Source organism: Fukomys damarensis, unplaced genomic scaffold, assembly GCF_012274545.1.
Source record: "Fukomys damarensis isolate Sample0158 unplaced genomic scaffold, DMR_v1.0_HiC HiC_scaffold_16, whole genome shotgun sequence".
Lineage (NCBI taxonomy): Eukaryota > Metazoa > Chordata > Mammalia > Rodentia > Bathyergidae > Fukomys > Fukomys damarensis.
The window spans coordinates 5076438-5094735 of NW_022900928.1; the positions used below are offsets into that span (position 1 = coordinate 5076438).

The 18298-nt window shown below is 59.0% G+C and overlaps 1 protein-coding gene across 1 annotated transcript in view; it reads left to right on the plus strand.

The window, feature by feature from the left end:
- The first annotated feature begins 1817 nt into the window (after positions 1-1817).
- Lgr4 (leucine rich repeat containing G protein-coupled receptor 4) overlaps positions 1818-18298 on the plus strand; it is a 25323-nt gene continuing 8842 nt past the window's right edge. Inside the window, 9 exon segments of the mRNA XM_033764767.1 lie at positions 1818-1930; positions 3317-3610; positions 9660-9731; positions 12486-12557; positions 13429-13500; positions 16222-16437; positions 16940-17011; positions 17833-17901; positions 18201-18272. Coding sequence (XP_033620658.1) covers positions 1818-1930; positions 3317-3610; positions 9660-9731; positions 12486-12557; positions 13429-13500; positions 16222-16437; positions 16940-17011; positions 17833-17901; positions 18201-18272 — 1052 coding nt within the window.

The window sequence follows — 18298 nt, forward strand, 5'->3', positions numbered from 1 at the left end:
CGCGGGGGGCTGCCGGAGTCGGTGTGCCTGTGATAGCCGCGTGTGCGAGCGAGCGAGGCCCCCAGCGGGCGGGCTGTGCCCCCGACACCTTCATAGAGAATCTGCTGCGCTCTCTCCCTTTGCGTTTGCTTTTACTTCGGGGCTCTGAGGCAGCGTCTCGCTGTGCAGCCCAGGCTGTCCGGACCCGCCGCGATCCTCTTGCCTCAGCCTCCCCGTGCTGGGATGACGGAGTGAACCGCCCCAGCGGGCTGGGGAATTCCGAGTCCTGTCCCTGGACCCTGTGCGCCCTGGCCGTCTCGTGGAGGTGTGCTGTGTGCACGCGCGGGCACCCCACGGAGACCCTCAGGGCTGTGCCCCTGACGCCGGCCCACTCTGAACCCCAGGGAGGCAGCGGGCTCCATTGTCAGCCCCTCCCACAGGGAGTCCTGCCTCAGCCTCCCATGACTTTGTTCCTGGTCTGTAACAAGTCGTCCGCAACTGTCAGGACAAGAGTTTTCTTCCTGTTTATTTGGATTTTTAAATTTCTTTCTCCCCCTCCCTCCTTTTCCTTTTTCCTTTTCTCTTTTTTCTTTTTCATTGGGTTTTTCGGAGACAGGGTCTCACTGTTAACCCGGGCTGGCCTCCATCTCACAGTGATCCATCTCAGCCTCCTGTGCACAGTAGGATGACAGGCAGCCCTCGATGGAGTCAGTCTGGCACAGTGACGCCTTCATCCCAGAAGGGATCAGGGCCGCTGGCCGCAGACGCACTTGAACTTGAGATTCTCCTGCCTCAGCCTCCCAGAGTGCTAGGGTCCCAGGCGGGCACCGCCTCGACGGCCTAATGCTTGCTTTTGTGTGGCGGTGTATGGTGCCCCAGCTGTGCCCAGAAAGCTTTTACACCGGGAGCTGACCGGCTTCAAATACCCCAGGTCCAGAACTGAGCCTTTGAGCCAAGTGCGGTGGTGCACGCTGCTGTCTCATCCTTGTCCTCAGGAGGCTGAAGCAGGAAGGTCACCCTGAATTTGAGGCCAGCCTGGACTCTGTGAAAGCCTAGAATACACGCATGTGCTATCCCATGCATACAAGTATCTGCGTGTTTTTTCTTCTCTGTTTTGGTTTTTTGAGCCAGGGTCTCACTGTGTCGCCCAGGCTGGCCTCAGCTTCGTGGCATTTCTCCTGCCTCAGCCTCCCAGGGCTGCGATTGTCGCGTGTGCCCCGTTTAGCCGAGTTTCCCTTCCGCTCCGGCCACGTGTCGGATGCTCAGACCCCAGGGGGCTTCCCAAGTGCAGCGCCTTCAGAGAGCCCGGCCCTTTCCGGGGAAAGAAAGCCTCGTTGTCTTATGCGAGTGGAGAACTAAAATCCCTCGGGGGAGGCGGCCTTGTCCAGAGCTTGCCGTCCTCCTGCCTCGGCAGCGGGGGGACGGGCCTGCACCCCACATCCACCTTCAAGTCTTTTGTTTGAAACCCGTCCTTCGCCCGCACAGTCCCTGGCCTTCTGATTTCTTTTTCTGATGCCCTGTCTCGAACCCAGCGCCCTGGCACACCCCACGTGCGTGCAGGCTCCAAGCCGGCCCCAGTCCTCGGTTTGTGTTGAGCACTGCAAACTCGTTTCGGAACTTGGAGTGCTGTCCCAGCGTTTGATTCCAAGCCGCTTTGAAAGTGGCCCCCGGCTCAGATCCACGGCCTCATTTTCCACCCCATGTCTTTCTTTCTGCGGTGTTTTCCCCGTTACGGCCTGGACATCTGCTTGGCTACACATGAATGGCCTGACCCGGGCCCTCGGCGGGGGGCCGCGCGGCGCTGCTTTCAGTGGCTGTGTCACGGACAGAGAAAACATATGGGACGCTTCGTCGCTGTCCTGTGCGCCCGGCCTGGCAGGGAGGGCTGCTGCGAGCTCTGCGGCCAGTTGGCGGAGTTGCGCACTGCTCAAGCAGGCTGCTTTAAGCCCCGGTGCGGTCTGAAGAGGATTTCCGGGTCCCGGCCCGTTTCCGATGTGGGTCCCTCTGCCCTTTCATTCATCTGAGCAGGGCATCTGGGCCCCCTCGGGAGGATCAACCTGAGTTTGCGAGACTCTGTCTCAAGAAACCGAGCCTGAAGTCTTGAGAGAGTGGCCGCCGTGAACCCACGGTTCCTGTGGCTGTGAGTCCGAGGCCCGGGCCTGACCCAGCTGTCCGCCTCCCCCGACTTGCTCCAGGGTTCCCGTTGGGCCTTGGTACCGCCCGCTGAGGTGACTGGGCTTCATTTGCTTTCCTTGTCATGGCTTCCTGCCCGCTTTGTGGCCCAGGCTGGCTCCGGCTCACAGGGGTTGTCCTGCCTCAGCCTCCCAGGCGTGTGGCCCTTGCCAGGTCTTTGTTGCGGCTGCTGTCCAGTAGGAGGGGAATCCCTGGCGTGGAACAAATCCTCACGGGTGACTGCAGCGAGCGCCCCAGACGGGCGGGAGGGCGCACAGGAACCCACTGGGTTGTTTCAGCGACTTCTCAGTTATTTCAGACGATAAAAACTAACCAAGCCGGGCCTGGTGCCGCAGGCCAAGAGTCTCCCCTCTCCAGAGGCTGAGGCAGGACAGTCTCTGCCTGGGCATTTGAGGCCAGCCTGGGCGTCTCTGAGGCAGGCAGAGCAGTAGCAGTGAACTCCCAGGGCCTGTTGCGGGTCCTGAGAGGCCTTGGTCTTGGTCCCACCCCCTATGCAGGGTGGGTAAACTGAGGTTCGGGGTTACCGAGAGAGCGGGCCAAGAGCTGGACCTTTAGCCGTGAGACTTACTGTTCCTTCGCTCCCTGGGGTCTCCTGGTGTTTTTTCTGGGTTTTTGAGACAGGGTCTCCCCACATAGTCCAGGCTGGTCTTGAACTCACTGTGTGGCCCAGGCTGGCCTCAAACTTGCGGCGTTCCTCCTGCCTCAGCCTCCTGAGTGTGGAGACGACAGGCGTGCATCACCCTGTCCTAGCTTTAGTTTCTTCTCAGGCAGCTCTGGAGGATCCTGTGAGCGGCTTCCTGCCTGCACCCCAGCCGGCTCACGCGCGTGTGTGGGTGTGAGTCCTTGTCTGCTCTGGGGCACGCGCACCAGCTGGCCTCTCACGGACGTGTCACTGCCCGTCACCAGGGGGGCGGTGAGCAGCCCTCCGGGCACCTGGCTGCGACCTGAAAATGAACACAGCCTTGTTTTTAAGTGAACCGTGAACCTGACAGTTTCAGCCTTACAAAGTAGCACAGCCGGGCACGGCATTACACGCTTGAGTCCCAGCACTCCTGAGGCTGAGGCAGGAGGATTGCCAAGCGGTCAAGGCCAGCCTGGACTGCAGACAGACAAACCAAGCACCACACTGGTGCTTGTGACCCAGAAGATCTGATCTGGGGGTAAACGGGAGCCTCTGCACAGGCGGGCTGCCGTTTTATGTCGCTTCGTTTATAAAATGCACTCTTCCCGAATTCACAGCCCAGAAGCGGGGAAGGGAGACGGAGACGATTCTTCTGAGAGTGCGTGTCTTTCTAAGTTTCACAACAGCCTTCGCGAAGCTCTGGCTGCGATTTTCCAAGCGGAAGCTTGTGCAGGAGAGGAGCGACGAAGACGCGCACTGGACCGGGCTCTGTCCCCAGCGGTCTCCGGCAGTGCAGAGCCGGTGCAGTGTCACTTTGTACGTTTCTGGCACCCATTTCTCATCTTGCCAGTGATGACTGTTGCTGGTGTTTGGAGAAAGGGTATCACTCTGTAGCGCAGGGTGGCCTTGAACTCACAGCGGTCCTCCTGCCTCAGCCTCCTTGGCCCTGGTAGGACAGTCCCGAGAGGGGCTTCCAAATCCGTTCTGCAAGTGAAGGGGGCACAGTCTGTCTGCGTGACATTGTCGGACGCGGTTACACCTCTGTAGCTTTGATTCCGCGTCTCACGGAATCGGCCTCTTTGACAAAATAATCCAGACAGTTTGTTTCCATGATGTTCTTTTCGGCTAAACGACAACAAAAGCTCAGATGATCTGCTTTGATTTAATAACCAGTTTCAATTTGGTCCCAGCTTCATTGAGTTAAGGCTTCCTGGAACCGCTACGATTTAATCAAGGGTCCCACTTCACCAGGAAGTCTTTCAAAAGAGCATTGTGCAATGCAGGGAGTTTGCCACTCACTTGTTCCTGACCCAGATTCCTTCTATGTTTGTTTTGTTGAGACAGGGTCTGGCCGCGCAGTCCAGGCTGGCCTGGAGCTCACAGCGATACTCCTTCCTCAGCCTCCTGAGTCCTGGAGCGACAGGCATGTGCCGCCTCACCGGGCTCCTGGTTGATCGTTTCTTTTTTTTTCTTTCCTTGGTACCGGGGATCGAACTCAGGTCCTTGGCGCTTGTGAGGCAGTCGCCAGAAGCACTGAGCTAAATCCCCGGCTTTGGTCGATCGTTTCTGGCCAGGATTCAAAGCCAAGCCCCTGTGCAAGAGCCCGGACCTCTCCACCACGCTGGGCCGGGTGTGGCCTGGTGACCTGGTGTGGTGGTGAAGGCCAGGCCGGGGCAGCAGGATGAACACAGGGCCGGCGGCTGTGGCTGTGGGATGCGGCCGCCGGCTTCACCTCCTTGCCCCTGACCCTCATTCATCGCCTTCTCTGCTCCCCCTGGCCCGGCTTTGCTTTGTCCCTGGATAAAATGCAGGCTGGAAAACTTTAACAGTATTTCAGTTGCAAATAGATGGAAATTGTGTATTCTGTTTAGTGCGGGGCAGAAAATCCTGCTATTTTTTTTCTTTAAATACAAGAAAACAGGCGTGTAATGCACCGTGGAGGCCGCCCGCGGGGGGCCTTTGTCCGGCTCTTAATTAAGGGGCTGGAAGAGCCGGGGAGGGAAGGGGCCATTGTTATCCCTGCGAGGAGCGCTCGTCCATTGGGGGCTGAAGGGCACTTTTGTCTGTGACCAGCGGAGGAGAAAGAAGCCAATTATCGGCCGCTCTGCCGGCGCAGCTGGGACGCGGCTCCCTGGGCCTGGAGCCCTCGCGGGTGGGGCGCTCACGCCTGTCTGCGCCTCCCCTGCTCGGTCCTCCGGACTCCTTCACTTGCTCGGGGCGGGGGCTCGAGCTGTGGGTTTGCCTTTGGGTTTGTTTGAGACAGGCTGACATTAAACTCACTGCACGTTCCCAGGTCTTCTCCGTTGCCTTGAGTGAAGCGTGGGTGTCTGTGTGTCTGTCTGTGTGTGTCTGTCTGTCCGGAGACAAGATACCACTGTGTAGTCCAGCCTGGCCTGGAACTCACAGGGATCCTTCTGCCTCAGCCTCCTGGATGCTGGGACTGCATAGCAAGACTGTGTCTCAAAGTAGTAACAGTAACGATAAAAATGCCATGTGTGTGTGCACCGTTGGCCGAGATGCTTATAATTACTGTGCCCTGCAAAGCTATGCCGATAAAAATACACATTTTAAAGGCCTCCGCTGTCCAGACCGGAACACCCCCTGCCACCCATCCACGGAGGTGACCCTCTGGGTGGGAGGGAGCACTCGTCTTAAGAATACTATTTCCTGGGGTCTCGTGAGGGTGCTCCAGTATTTTGTTTTATTATGCTTTGTTTTTTTGAGTCGGGGCCTCGCTCTGTGGCCCAGGCTGGCCTCACACCGACTTCGATCGTCCTGCCTCAGCCTCCCGAGTGCTGGGATCACAAAGGTGTGAGCCCCAGCCCCGACCCTGATGAACTATTCACGGCCCTGGGCTGCTTTAACTCCGTCCAGCCAGGACAGCCTGTCACGGGTTTGTCCACCGTGCTTGGAGCATTATGATTTATTTTCAGAATAGCAACTTATTCAAAATCAAAAGCAATCCAGCCCCACAGCGGCGTGCGTGGGCTGTTTTTAAGGAAGAAATGACGGAGACTCAAAGGCTCGGAGCCTGCTGGCCGCGTGGCTGTGCCCACCTGGGCGGTCGGGACAGCGCGAGGGCAGCAAAAAGCAGGGCTCCTATGTCCCGGTCACCGCACTTGAGATCACACCTGGCAGACACGTGGGAGACGCCCAGAGCTGCTGCAGACAGTGGCAAAGTGTGACACCGGGAACCCCGCTCTGAGGGGCATCGGCGGCCGTGCATCCTTTATATATTAATTTTTCAAGTTTGAGCACCGAATTTCCCGTCCGCCCTTGCAACTGATTAAAAAGATGAGGAAATACACAAAGTACACACTTCACGTTCTAGCAAGCCAAATGGAGCTGCCGCCCTTACAGGACGGACTTCCCGGATGCATGAGTGCCTTGGAACTTTCTCTTTTCCTTTTTTCCTTTTCCTTTTGAGACAGGGTCTCACTACGTAGCTCAGAGTGTTCTTGAATTCCAGGCAGCCCTCCTGCCTCAGCCTCCTGAGTGCTGGGGTGACAGCTGGCCAGCCTTTGACCACCTCGCTGTTCCTGGAGACCTGGGCCACTTCTCCCGCCTGACAGCCCTGTGGTGCGGATTCCTCGCTCTTGTGCTGGGCTTTGTCATAAAGTCGGCCTTTGGTTCCTAGTAGTGGGGGACTGCAGACTTTGAGTCCACAGAACCTGGCTTTACTTCAGCTGAGAAAGGCCATGGATGAGACAGACGGGAGCCAGCTGCCATAGCCCAGCACTCGGGAGGCTGAGGCAGGAGGATCACCGAGTTCAGGGACAGCCTGGACCGCACAGGGAGCCAATAAAAACAGAAAAGGGAGCAGCCACTGACACGGGGCGGTGGCCCTCGGTTGCGTGGGTCAGCACCCCAGGTGGGCCTCTGGATCTGGGCCCGGAACTGCATTTCCCCCCAGCCCCCGGGGTGTTGCCGAGCTCTGCCCAGAGCAAGTCAGTGTCAGGAAGGAAGCAGAGGGGCTGGGCTGGAGGGGACTTGGGAGCTGGGGTTCTGATCTTGATTCCTGGATTTCTTGCTTCAGGCCAGGCCCAGGTGTGGCCTTGAGAAGTGAGGCTGCAGGTTAGGGCTGTGTGGGCGGGACGGCTGTGGTCCCTGCCCCAAGGACGGCCACCCTGGGTCCAGGCCGGCTGTAACCCTGACCGCTGTGTTTGGCAGTCCACGGTCTGGGAGTTGCTATTTATAGGACAAAGCCTGTATTTTTTTTTTTACAGAGCCTGTATTTTTGAAATTTTGAGGAAGGAAAATTAGTCTTCCTGAAATCCATTTTTGCACCGTTCCTCCCAAGCTATTTTTGCCTTGAGCAGCTTGTGTGTACGGGGGAGCCTTGCCCTGACCCACTCTCCCCCAGAGTCAGTGCTGCTCTTTGGTTTGGGGGCACCCGGGGAGGGTTCCGCCCTTGACCCTGCTTGCTGTCTGGAGAAGCGGGGTGTTCTTTGTTCTCTGAGACAGGGCCTTGCTGTGTAGCCCAGGCTGGCCTGAGATTCTCCGCAGTCCTCCTGCCTCAGCCTCCTGAGTGCGCCCTGCCGTGTTAGCACACATAATACTGCAGCAGGCCGCGGTCTGCCCAGCCTTGGGTTAGGCCCTCTGTGTTCTGATGAAGCAGGTCTCGTGAGAGCAGGTTCTTTTCCGGTCTTTGGTCTGGTTCGGGTTGGTGTTCGAGATGGGATCTTGGTCATGGGGCCCAAAGTGCGCAGTGCGGTGCCCGAATGCAGAACCCAGGCCCCCGTGCGACGCAGCGGCCGGAGGAGTCTGGGTCTCTGCAGCTGGGTCTTTGTAGAACCAACGCCACTTCTGGTGCAGTTTTGGCCCCTTCTCCGATCCTGGCTGTGTGGAGGGCCGGTCGTCCCTCTGTCCCCCTGCAGGGAGGGGAGAGGATGTTTCATAACCCTGTTGTTTGGTTTTCGGTTTTGTTTTGTTTTTGGTACCAGGGATAGAACTCGGGACCTTGTGCTCTTGAGGCAGACAGCAGCACCACTGAGCAAAATCCCCGGCCCCTCATAAGCCTCTTATTTATTTGTTTTTATTTCGTCATTTTATTCTTTTGGACTTTCAGACGGGATCTCGCTCTGTAGGTCAGGCTGGCCTCGAACTGTGGCGACCCTCCTGCCTCAGCCTCCGGAGTGCTGGGGTGACAGCCATGGGCCAGAACATTTTTTAAGTAGCCTCAGGGACCCGGGCTTCCTCTCACCCCCTTCCTGCTGAATGTAGAGAGCTGCGCTGATGAAGTGGGAAGTCCGGGTGGGAGCTTCCTCCGCCAGGCCAGCCTGGCTGCGAAAGCAGCTGGGGTCTGACTCCCTGTGGTGGAGGAGTCGCAGGTCCGAGTCTATTTCATGGGCAGTGGTGCAGACTTGCAACCAAAACAAGGCTGTCCGGCGTGCTGGCCTGGGCCTGTCACCCCTGCGCTTGGGAGGCTGCCGCAGGAGGGTCGCCAGCCTGGGCTACAGAGGGCGACCCTGTCTCACTACGACAAACAAACCAACCACAAACTCAACCGCGCACCTGGGCCCCTCTCAGTCCTGTGCAGCGCAGCGGGCACGCGGGGGGCTGTGGTGGAGGCTGCCTGGGGTGCAGCCGGCCCAGGGGGGCCCAGGAGTGGACACCTCGGGGGCCGTGGAGGTGTAAAGGGTCCGTGTTCCCTCCAGATCACCCCTGCCTGCAGCGACCGAGGCGGTGGGGAGTTTCCTGAGGAAGAGGGTGAGGGTGTAACCAGGGCAAGACGGCCTTTTGGCTTTGGTGAGACAGTTGTGCATTTCACTCACGTTTTGCGCCAGGACTGACCCCAGGCCCCACCCCAGCCCAGCCTTTCGTGTGGAGTTCTGAGTAGGGCTCGAGAAGCCATTAAATTGCTGGGGTTGGGCTCAGAACTCAGGATCCTCCTGCCTCAGCCTCCAGGGGCTGGGATCGCAGGCCCGCCCCACCCACTGCCCCAGGGGCCCGAACTGGAAAGTGGGGAAAGGCCCAGAGCTGGAGTGGCCAGGGTGGGTGGAGATAATTCCCAAGCCCCTTCTCCAGGTTCTAGGTTTAGCTCAGCCTGTGCTGCCCTGGCTTCTGCCCGTGGTCACCCTGAGGATTTGGGAGCCTTCTCATCCCCAAAATTGCCTGTCAGTAACTTTATTCTGTGTGTGTGTGTGCATGTGTGTGTGTGTGTGTGTGTGTGTGTGTGTGTGTGTGTGTGTTCAGGCTGGCCTCAGACTAGCGGGATCCTCCTGCCTCAGCCTCCCTAGTGCTGAGATAAGGGCGTGTGCCTTCCTCCTTTTTTCCCCAGCATCTTTTCTGCCCTGGGGACTGCAGCCTGGCCGTGAGGTGCGGATGACGGGTCTGGGCCACATCCGAGGTGTTTTGCCTTACGTACTGTCAGCCTCGCGATTTTACCTGAGGTCCCCCCACAGCGCCCTTGGCTGCTGCCTTGTAGGTTCCCCAGTTCACCCTGAGTGTGTGGGGCCCCCTCTGAGGGGCAGGCTTCAAGCTGGGTGTTCAGGAGAACCTGCAGCCGGGAGCCAGGGCTGTGGGGTGCCAGGCTCCCCCCTCCCCAATCCTCCGACCTGTGCCTCACAGAAGCCCGCCAGTCACACCCTGCCCCTCCGCAGGAGCAGTGCCCACCTCCGGCCCAGCGGAGCGCCTTCTTGGGCTGACCTCTGTCAATGAGGGAACAGCCAGTGCCCGGGGTGCACAGACGGGGGCAGAGGGCGCCCGGTTTCGTGCAGCACTGGATTCCCGCTGTGTTCTTCTGATGGCTGCCTTTCTGGGGATGGGGTTGAGGGAGGCTGAGGCAGGGGGATCTGAAAGCAAAGCCAGGCGTGAAGGCGCCGACGCCAGGCCAGCTGAGGGTGCCCCGCCTTGTGTCTTGCAGGGACATCAGCATGAACAACCTCACGCAGCTGCCGGAGGACGCGTTTAAGGACGCCCCGTTCCTGGAGGAGCTGTGAGTGGGCTCTGGAGCTGGTGTTTCCAGGGCAGTGCCACTGCGGCTTAGGCTGGGAGCCACAGCTAAGCAGGCTTCGGTTCCGCCAGCCCCAGTGTGCATGCGGGCCGGGGCGGGCAGGGACAGGCGGCAGGGCCGGAGGGCGCACCACACCCGGCCGTCCACCTGGCTCCCTCACTGCACCCGCAGAGCCCAACAGTTTGCACGGTGGAAAATTTCCTCCACTTGTCCCGTTCCCACAGGGTCTCCAGGTCAAAATGCTTGTGGTTTACGAAGGAATTGGAGCAGGAGTGTTCTGTTTGGGGATCCTGTCCCCCAAAAAAACAAAACACGAGGTTGGAGTTAAGATGACAGAGGCCCTGCACCTCAAAGTGAGGTGGCGCAGCCTGTAATCCCACCCTCGGGAGGCTGAGGCAGGAGGGTCCTTGCAAGTTCGAGGCCAGCATGGACTGCACAGTGAGACCCCGGTCTCGAAGGAAAGAAGAGGCGTCCCAGCTCCGCTCTGGGGGCACCGAGAGCAACGCCTGGCGTAGGGTGCCGGGAGTCGGCGGGCTCTGCCGGCTGTGAGGAACGGAAGTCGCCGGTGCCAGTGGAGCGGCTGGGTGCTGGGGCGGGGCCCCTGGAGGAGACCCCGGGGGAGGAGGCGCGTGGGGACTCACTGAGAGGAGGGACCAGGGCCCCGGAAAAGTGCAGGCTGCACCGCCGAGTTCCGCTCACGCAGAAGGGCTGACGACACCGACAACTCGGACGGCGGCACAGAGATCCGCTCCCCGCTCCGGGGCTCTGCAGTCACGGCACCGCCATCCGTGCCCACCCGTGTTATGGCAGCACAGCGCACGGGAGCCGAATGCGGCAAGGCAGCAGAGGGCTGGTTAAACATGCTGGCTTTGCTGTCTGGAGTACTACACGGCCGGAAAGAAGGCTGCGCTGGAGCCCCTGTAGGAAAATGGAGGCACCCGCGTTCATGACATTACGGGAAACGAATCAAACGCACGAACTCAAATGTCACATCGTTTCTCTTATATGAGGACCCAAAATTACACATAAAGAGTAAACTAAAAGGTAGACCGCAGGAAGTAGGGTGACCTAGAAGCCGGAAGGGGACCCAGAGATGGAGGGTGGAGAGGGGCGAATAAGGGCGTCTGTGCCTGGGACGCACAGACCAGACGCGAGGCTGCTGCGATGTAAACTGAGTTTCACCTGTGCAGACAGCAGCCGTGAGTAGCTCGGCTGAGGTCAGCGGTGTGGTGGGGGAATGGAAGAAGAGCAGTCTTGGGCAGCATGGCAGACCCTGCGGGCACCGTCCTGCCTCAGCCTGCACTGCGCAGTGCTCCCAGAGGCCCCCGAGGGACCCAGCTGCAGTGGGGGGCTGGCTCTGTCAGGCAGCCTGGTGATTTCTGGGCTGCCTCGCCTGTGCCCCTCCCCAGCGCCCGCTGCTGTGTCCATACTGGGCAAGCGAGACACTCCATTCAGTGTCTACGGACTAGCTGTGCCCTTGAATTCATGGCGATCCTCCTGCCTCAGCCTCACCAGGGCTGGGATGACAGGTGTGTGCCGGCACGCCCACTTGGAAATGGTTTGTTTGTTTTGGTTTCTTTGGGTTTTTTTCTTTTTCTTTTTTTGGTACTGGGGATCGAACTCAGGACCTTGAACTTACAAGGCAGGCAGCAGCACCACCGAGCTACATCCCTGGCCGCAGAAAATGGTCTTTTGAAACAGGATCTCACTGTGTAGCCCAGGTTGGCTTTGAACTCACGGCAATCATCCTGCTTCAGCCTCTTGAGTGCAAAGTTCAGGGAATCTTACTGTTTATTGACTTACTGATTTTGGAAGTGAGGATGGAGCCCAGAGCCTTCAGACATCCCCATTCCTGCTCAGTTTTCATTTGACACAGGGCCTCACTAAGTCACTCGGTGGTCCAGGCTGGGTTTACGCTTTGGATCCTCCTGCCTCAGCCTCCCAGAGTGCTGGGATTACAGGCAGGCACACCCGCCTTAGGGAAGGAATTTAGAGAAAGACTTTGTAACTCTGTGGTCCTAGTGCAGGAAGGGAGAGAGCAGTTTTTAAAAACTAGCTACAGACTCAAGGTTGGAAGACCTCTGGGGAAACCGAGGCACGAAAGCCCTGGATTTGGCCCAGGGCCCGGTTCCAAGGGACTTCTGGGCGCCCCACTTCTGCTTCCCCTCGTGTCTCTGTTTGTCTGTTCTCCCGTTTCTCTGCCTGGGGAGTCGGGAGCAGTGTGCGACGTGCCAGGACCCCTCGGGGTTTCGCATCCTTCCCTTCCCGTCTCTCACACCTAAGTCTGCCCCTTCAGAATGTCCCTAGGAAGGTGCTTCCTCTGTACACGCAGAGAGGGCCGGCGTGGGGGTGCACACGTCATCCCAGCCCTCGGGAGGCTGAGGCGGGAGGATCGCTGCGAGTTCAAGACCAGCCTGGGCTCCACAGCGAGTCCCTGTCCCCAAAACAAGCCCAACATGTAGAGGGGCCTCCGGTCGCAGTTCTGCCCCCAGGGACTCTGTGTTTGTGCGGGGGGATGCACGCACGGTCCTGGCTCTGTGGAGGTGGCAGGCGACTGGCTAAGGTCCCTGAGGGCACAACACAGCTAGGCCAGCAGATGCCCCTCCCTCCCCCTTCCATGAGGCGCTGCGGAAAGTCTGTGTCTCCCATGACCGACCGACCTGCGAGGGGGCCGCGGGACGGGGCGCCAAGTGCTTGATCTGAGGTGTGTTTTCCTCTCGCCCCTCTTCCCCCCAGACAACTGGCTGGCAACGACATCTCTTTTATCCACCCGAGGGCCTTGTCCGGGCTGAAAGAGCTCAAGGTCCTGTAAGTAGGAGCAGTCTCCCGGCCTTCGCTGGCCAAGATCCCTCTGCACTCGGGGCTGGGGGTGGGTGAGCCCGGGGCGGGAGGCAGAGGCTGACGCTCAAGGGGGCCTGGGGCAGAGCCCGGCTTTTATGGCCAGGAGGAGTCGGGAGAGGAATTCCAGGCGTTCTGGGAGGAGCAGGTGACCGGGCAAGGTCACAAGGTCGTGGCTGCAGCTCCAGTCCGCAGGTGTTTTGTCAACAGGAAGGCGGAGGCCTGGGCTTGGTGCAGGCCCAGCTGCTATCCTGCAAGACCGGCCTGGCCCGGTGTGAGGACGGCTGTCCCACCTGGTCCGGCCCCAAGCCACAGCTGCCATCCCCGGGAGATGGGCTCCTCACATGGCCAGGTCACTGGCCCCCGCTGCCCCCCACCCCACCCTGTGAATGGGGCAGACTGCTTCCAGTGAACCCCAGCATCGTGAAGGGGAGCTGGTCCTCAGGGCACCGCTGCCATCCCAGCACTCAGGAGGCTGAGGCAGGAGGATCTCCGTGAGTTTGGAGCCAGCCTGGGCTACACTGAGTTCAGGGCCAGCCTCAAACACACTGAGAGGCCCTGTCACAAAAGGGCACAACAGATACCAAAAGCAGTGAAGGCCCAGAAGTGCCTCGATCAGCAGGCCGCGAGGAGGCAGCCTGGGCCACAGCTGACATTTCCTCGGCTTTCGCAGCCCAAGCAGCGGGCTCCTTTGCAGCAGGTGTCTTGGGTGCTTGTCCCTGCTGCCCCACTTTTCTTTTTGCCATCAGAAATACTTTTGGGAAAACAAAGGGCTGCAAAATCTTCTGAGAGAAAACCGCCACGCTTGCTTGTTGCTCACCCAGCAAATGTTGCCTTGCAGCGCCCTGCAGAACAACCAGCTGAGGACCGTGCCCAGTGAGGCCATCCGGGGCCTGAGCGCCCTGCAGTCGCTGTGAGTATCTTGGGCGCTGCGGGGAGGGAGAGGCCAGGCTGGGAGGGAGCTGCCCATGGGATGCTGGGGTTAGCCAACTCTCTCTCTCTCAGTTTGAGACAGGGTCTCTCTGTGTAGCCCAGGCTGGCCTGGAACTCACAGTGATCCTCCTGCCTCAGCCTCCTGAGTGCCACAGTGACAAGCGTGTACCCCTAGGCCGGGTCCCTCATGTTTTCTTTTCCGAAGAAGGTTTGGCTGTCTGTGGCATTCACAGGCTTTAGCTCTCGGCCTTTAGCTGTGCAGCCACTGGTTTTGAAAGCTTCCCCGGGGCTGCGCTCTTTCCTGATTCTTCCTGTACGGAGCGCTGGCTCCCGCTCAGGCCCTGCGAGCCTCCTCATGGGCGCTGGGTGCCCAGCCCAGGACGATGGCCTTGGCCCTGACCGCCCTCCCAGCCGGTGGCGGAAGGGAGGGAGCGGCTTCCAAACCGGACAGACCTGTTTCACCGCTCAATTATGCTGGAGTTCTGAGAAATTCCAGTCATTAAATAGGAAGTGGATGTGAAAATTAAAATCTGTTCTAGTAAAATATGTATTGTAAAAGTTAAACTTTAAATTGCGGCTGTCATAAACAAGGTGCAGCCAGGATCTCAGCCCCCGAATTTCTGGTCCAACTAGAAGTTTAGGATAGAAGCTAGGGGCAGGGCACTCTGGGAGGCTGGGGCAGGACAAGTGCTAGTTCAAGCCCAGCCTGTGCAACGTAGCAACAAGACCCTGCCTCAGAATTAAAATATTTTTGAAAAGAACTGGGGAGGTAGCTCCAAGGGAGCATGCTGGGTGGTTTTAATATAAGGTCTCCCAGAAAAACAAAGTTTCAGAAAAAGAAAGAGCTCGCTTTCCTGGAATATGAGGTGTTGATCTCTTTCCTGAGATATGTGTATAAGTGCACTGTTTCCCTTATTGGTAAGTTAGGAGAAGAGAGAAAGAGAGACCTTTTGGTCACACAGTGTCTATTTTTCCGTTTATTTTTGTATTTTGGAGACTATGAAATCCAGACCTTGAGCTCACTATGTGTCCAGGCACCACCCTCCTGCCTCAGCCTCCTGAGTGCTGGGATGACAGGCGTGCACCTCTGTGCCCGGCCTGATAACAGACTTTCAACAGTAATTACCAGCACGTGGTATTATTTTGCTGTTACAATTTTATGTAAGACAAGAAATTCCAGTAGTGTGCGTCTCAGATGTAAGAACAGGAACGGAAGCGCGGTCTCAAGATGAAAGAGGAAGTGCAGTTACCGCAGTGCCAGCCTCTTCATGGTAACACTGCACCTGAAAATCACAGTCGTTCTGCCTGTCTCTCAGCACTGGGGAGGCTGAAGCGGGAGGGTTGCTGAGCATTTCAGGCCCGCCTGGGCTTCCTGTCCCGAGAGACAGAAGTGGCCGTTGTCCTCCCTGTGTGGGGCCTGGGAGCCCTCTCCTCGCCTGCTGCCCAGGGTGGGGGTGACGGCGCCCCCCGGTGGGGCCGCCCCAGGCTCCTGGTCACCGCTGGAGCATCTGTCGGGTGTGGTAGCCACTGGACTCGGCTTCCTCCTGGGCTCAGCTGGGGCTGGGCTGTCCAACCCGGTCAGATCCGACCCAGGCCCCGTGTAGCTCAGCTCCGAAGCCTACAGACCCTGCCCTGGGTCTGGAAGGTGCTTCCTTCGTCCCCTCCCCAGGACGCCCCCCCCGCATGGACGGTGGGGACGCAGAATTCCCAAGAAGTGCAGATATAGTGAACAAAGATTGTACGTGATTTAGGGTACAAACATGTAGACAGCTTTCCCTCTAATAACATTGTTTTACTTTTTGAGAAAGGGTCTCGCCATGTAGCCCAGGCTGGCGGGGACCTCGCGGTGATCCTCCCGCCTCAGCCTCCGTGGTGCTGGGTGGCGGATTGCACCGCCGCACTAGGCGGTGACGGCCCGTTTAGTGCCGGCCCCTAACGCTGGCGCGTGGCCTGTCCCAGGAGTTCACTGGGGACGTTGCCGGAGCTCTGCCTGTGGTTACACAGACGAGATGGCCGCTTTTGGAGGTAGATTCCAGACGCCTCGAGGACACAAGTCTAGGAACGTCAGGCCAGCAAAGGCTGCGGGTTCAAGGCCAGCCTGGACTACATAGTGAGAGGCTGTCTTAAAAACCCAAGCAAAATAAAAAATAATAAGGCTAGGCAGACTGCTGCGGCAGCTCAGTTAGCCAAGCTCCCTCTTTAGCCTTACTGCGGTTATCAAGGGGCCATCAGAAAGGGCCTCGTTCAGACCAGGGGACAGGGACCATTAACTGCTGCTAATTGCTCGGGAGGGGCTTTGTGGTAGGGGTAGGAGCCCGCAGCTTGGCTGCAGGGAAACAGGCTGAGGCAGGATAAGAATCAGGTGCTGAAAGGGCTCCTGTCAGTGTCTCGGCCCTCAGTCAGACAACCCTGTGTGGTGGCCCTGAACAGGAGTGGTGACGTCACACTGGGCTGCACAGGGCCGGCCGTGAGCCTGGGCCGTTCCAGCGCCGACACCGGGGTGCACTCCGACTCCCGGGGTTCATCAGCTGCAGGCCCCTCCACAGGGTGCCCCTCAGTGCTGCTGCCGTTCTAGGGATGGGGGCTGGCTGTGGAGTCCGGGCTGGCCCCGAGCTCTGGCCACCCTCCTGCCTCGGCCTCCTGGTCCTCCTGCCTCCTCGGTTCGAGGCCCGGGCTGTCCTGAGCAAAGTCTCCCCCGCAGGCGCCTGGATGCCAACCACATCGCGGCGGTGCCTGACGGCAGCTTCGAGGGCCTGGCGCAGCTGCGGCACCTGTGGCTGGATGACAACAGCCTGGCGGAGGTGCCCGTGCAGCCGCTCAGCAGTCTGCCCACCTTGCAGGCGCTCACCCTGGCGCTGAACAAGATCGTGGACGTCCCCGACTTTGCCTTCACCAACCTGACCAGCCTAGTCGTGCTGTAAGCGCCACCCTGTCGTGTCACCCTACTGGGGTTTCTGAGACAGGGTCCCGCTGGGCAGCCCAGGCTGGCCTCAAACTCATGAAGACCCTCCTGCCTCAGCCTCCCGGGTGCTGGGATCATAGGTGTGCGGCACTGTACCCGCTGTCTTCAGAGTTTTGTTTCCTATAAATTCCGAGTGAATCAACTGTTGTGAGGAGCCGAGAGACTGTTAAATGATCTCCAGCTGGGCGAGGTGGTGCCTGCCTGTCATCCCAGCACTCAGGACGCTGAGGCAGGAGGGCTGTAGTAAGCTTGACCCTGTCTCAAAAAACAAACCAAAGGGGCCAGGGATTTAGCTCAGTGGCATCACACCTGCCTCAAAAGTACAAGGTCCTGAGTTTGAACCCTAGTAGCAAAAAAGCCACAGGTGGGCGTGTGGGCCCTGCCCCTCAGCGACCCTCACACGTGGTAAAGGTTGCTGTGAGGGGTGAAGGCCGCTTTGCCGCCCTCTTTCCCGCAGGCATCTGCACAACAACAAGATCAGAAGCCTGAGCCCGCACTGTTTCCACGGCCTAGACAACCTGGAGACCTTGTGAGTATTGTGCAGTCTGCATCCTGGGCCCTGGGCCGTGACCCTCCCTCAGGAGCGAAGCGGGACTTCCCGGGCACTGCTCCCCTCCCCACATACCGGTCACAGGGCGGGCGGCTGGCGCAGGTGCGCACCTTCGGAGACACTTGCTGTGTTGGGCGCTTCTCCTGCCTCGGCCCACTGGACCTCTGAGGCCCGGGCTGCCCGAGCGTGCTGTCCTCCGAAGAGGAGCTCTGGGCGGTCCTGTTGTGGAGATGGCCTCGCTGTGTGGTCCCAGCTGGCACTGATCTCACGGTGACCCTCCTGCCTCAGCCTCCTGAGTGCTGGGGTGACAGCATGGGGCCTTCTGGATGCCTTGTGTGTTTGAATGAGCTCAGTTGCCTGAAGGCCACCTGTGCTGTCACCCGCCAACGGAGGAGCTTCACATCTGGATTGATGGATTGATTGGTACCGGGGATCACACTCGGATGCTTGCATTTGCAGGGCTGGCAGCCGAAGCACTGAGCTACCTCCCAGCCAGCCTCGCAGTTTCTATTTTGTTTGCGCCCTAAGTGTTCAGACCCTGGCTGCTGCCAGCAGAAAGGGAGCCCGTGTTTATCTTCCTTGCTGCTTTGCATCTGATCATTCGGAGATACATAGTATTTCCCATGGAAGAGCCCTGAAAGCTCGCAGGGCTGCAGGGCAGGCCTGTTCCCGCGCCACAGTGGAATCTCTTCTCCCCAGTTCAACTCGTATTTGCTGCTTCTTCTTCTGCGGAGAAAAGGAGAACAAAATAGCTGTCAGAGGATCCAGGCTCACCTCTCACCTCTCCCCTGTCTTTCCAGGGACTTGAATTATAATAGCTTGGAAGAGTTTCCTGAGGCCATTAAAGCCCTTCCTAGTCTCAAAGAGCTGTGAGTACTGCTTCATCCTCTGGCCTTTCTTCCCTGCGGCTCCCCTGGTGTCGCAGGCAGACACTGTTCCTAGACAGAGATTCCCTGTCGCCCCAGCGCCCAGGAGGCTGAGGCAGGAGTAGTGCCCGGAGATCGAGGCCAGCCTGGGCTGTGGAAGAGGCTCACGGCGAGGGTGGCCCTGCTGTGGCTGACCCTGGCTGGCTGACGCGCGTGGCCCAGAGACAGGGCAGCCTGAGAAGGGCAGAGGAGCCGGGCCTCCCGCAGAACTGCCCGCCTCACGCCCTCCCTTATCTCCCCAGCGGTTTCCACGGCAACACGATCTCTGTGATCCCCGATGGCGCGTTCAGTGGGAACCCGCTTTTGCGGACCATGTGAGTCCCAGCGGTGCGGGCGGGCG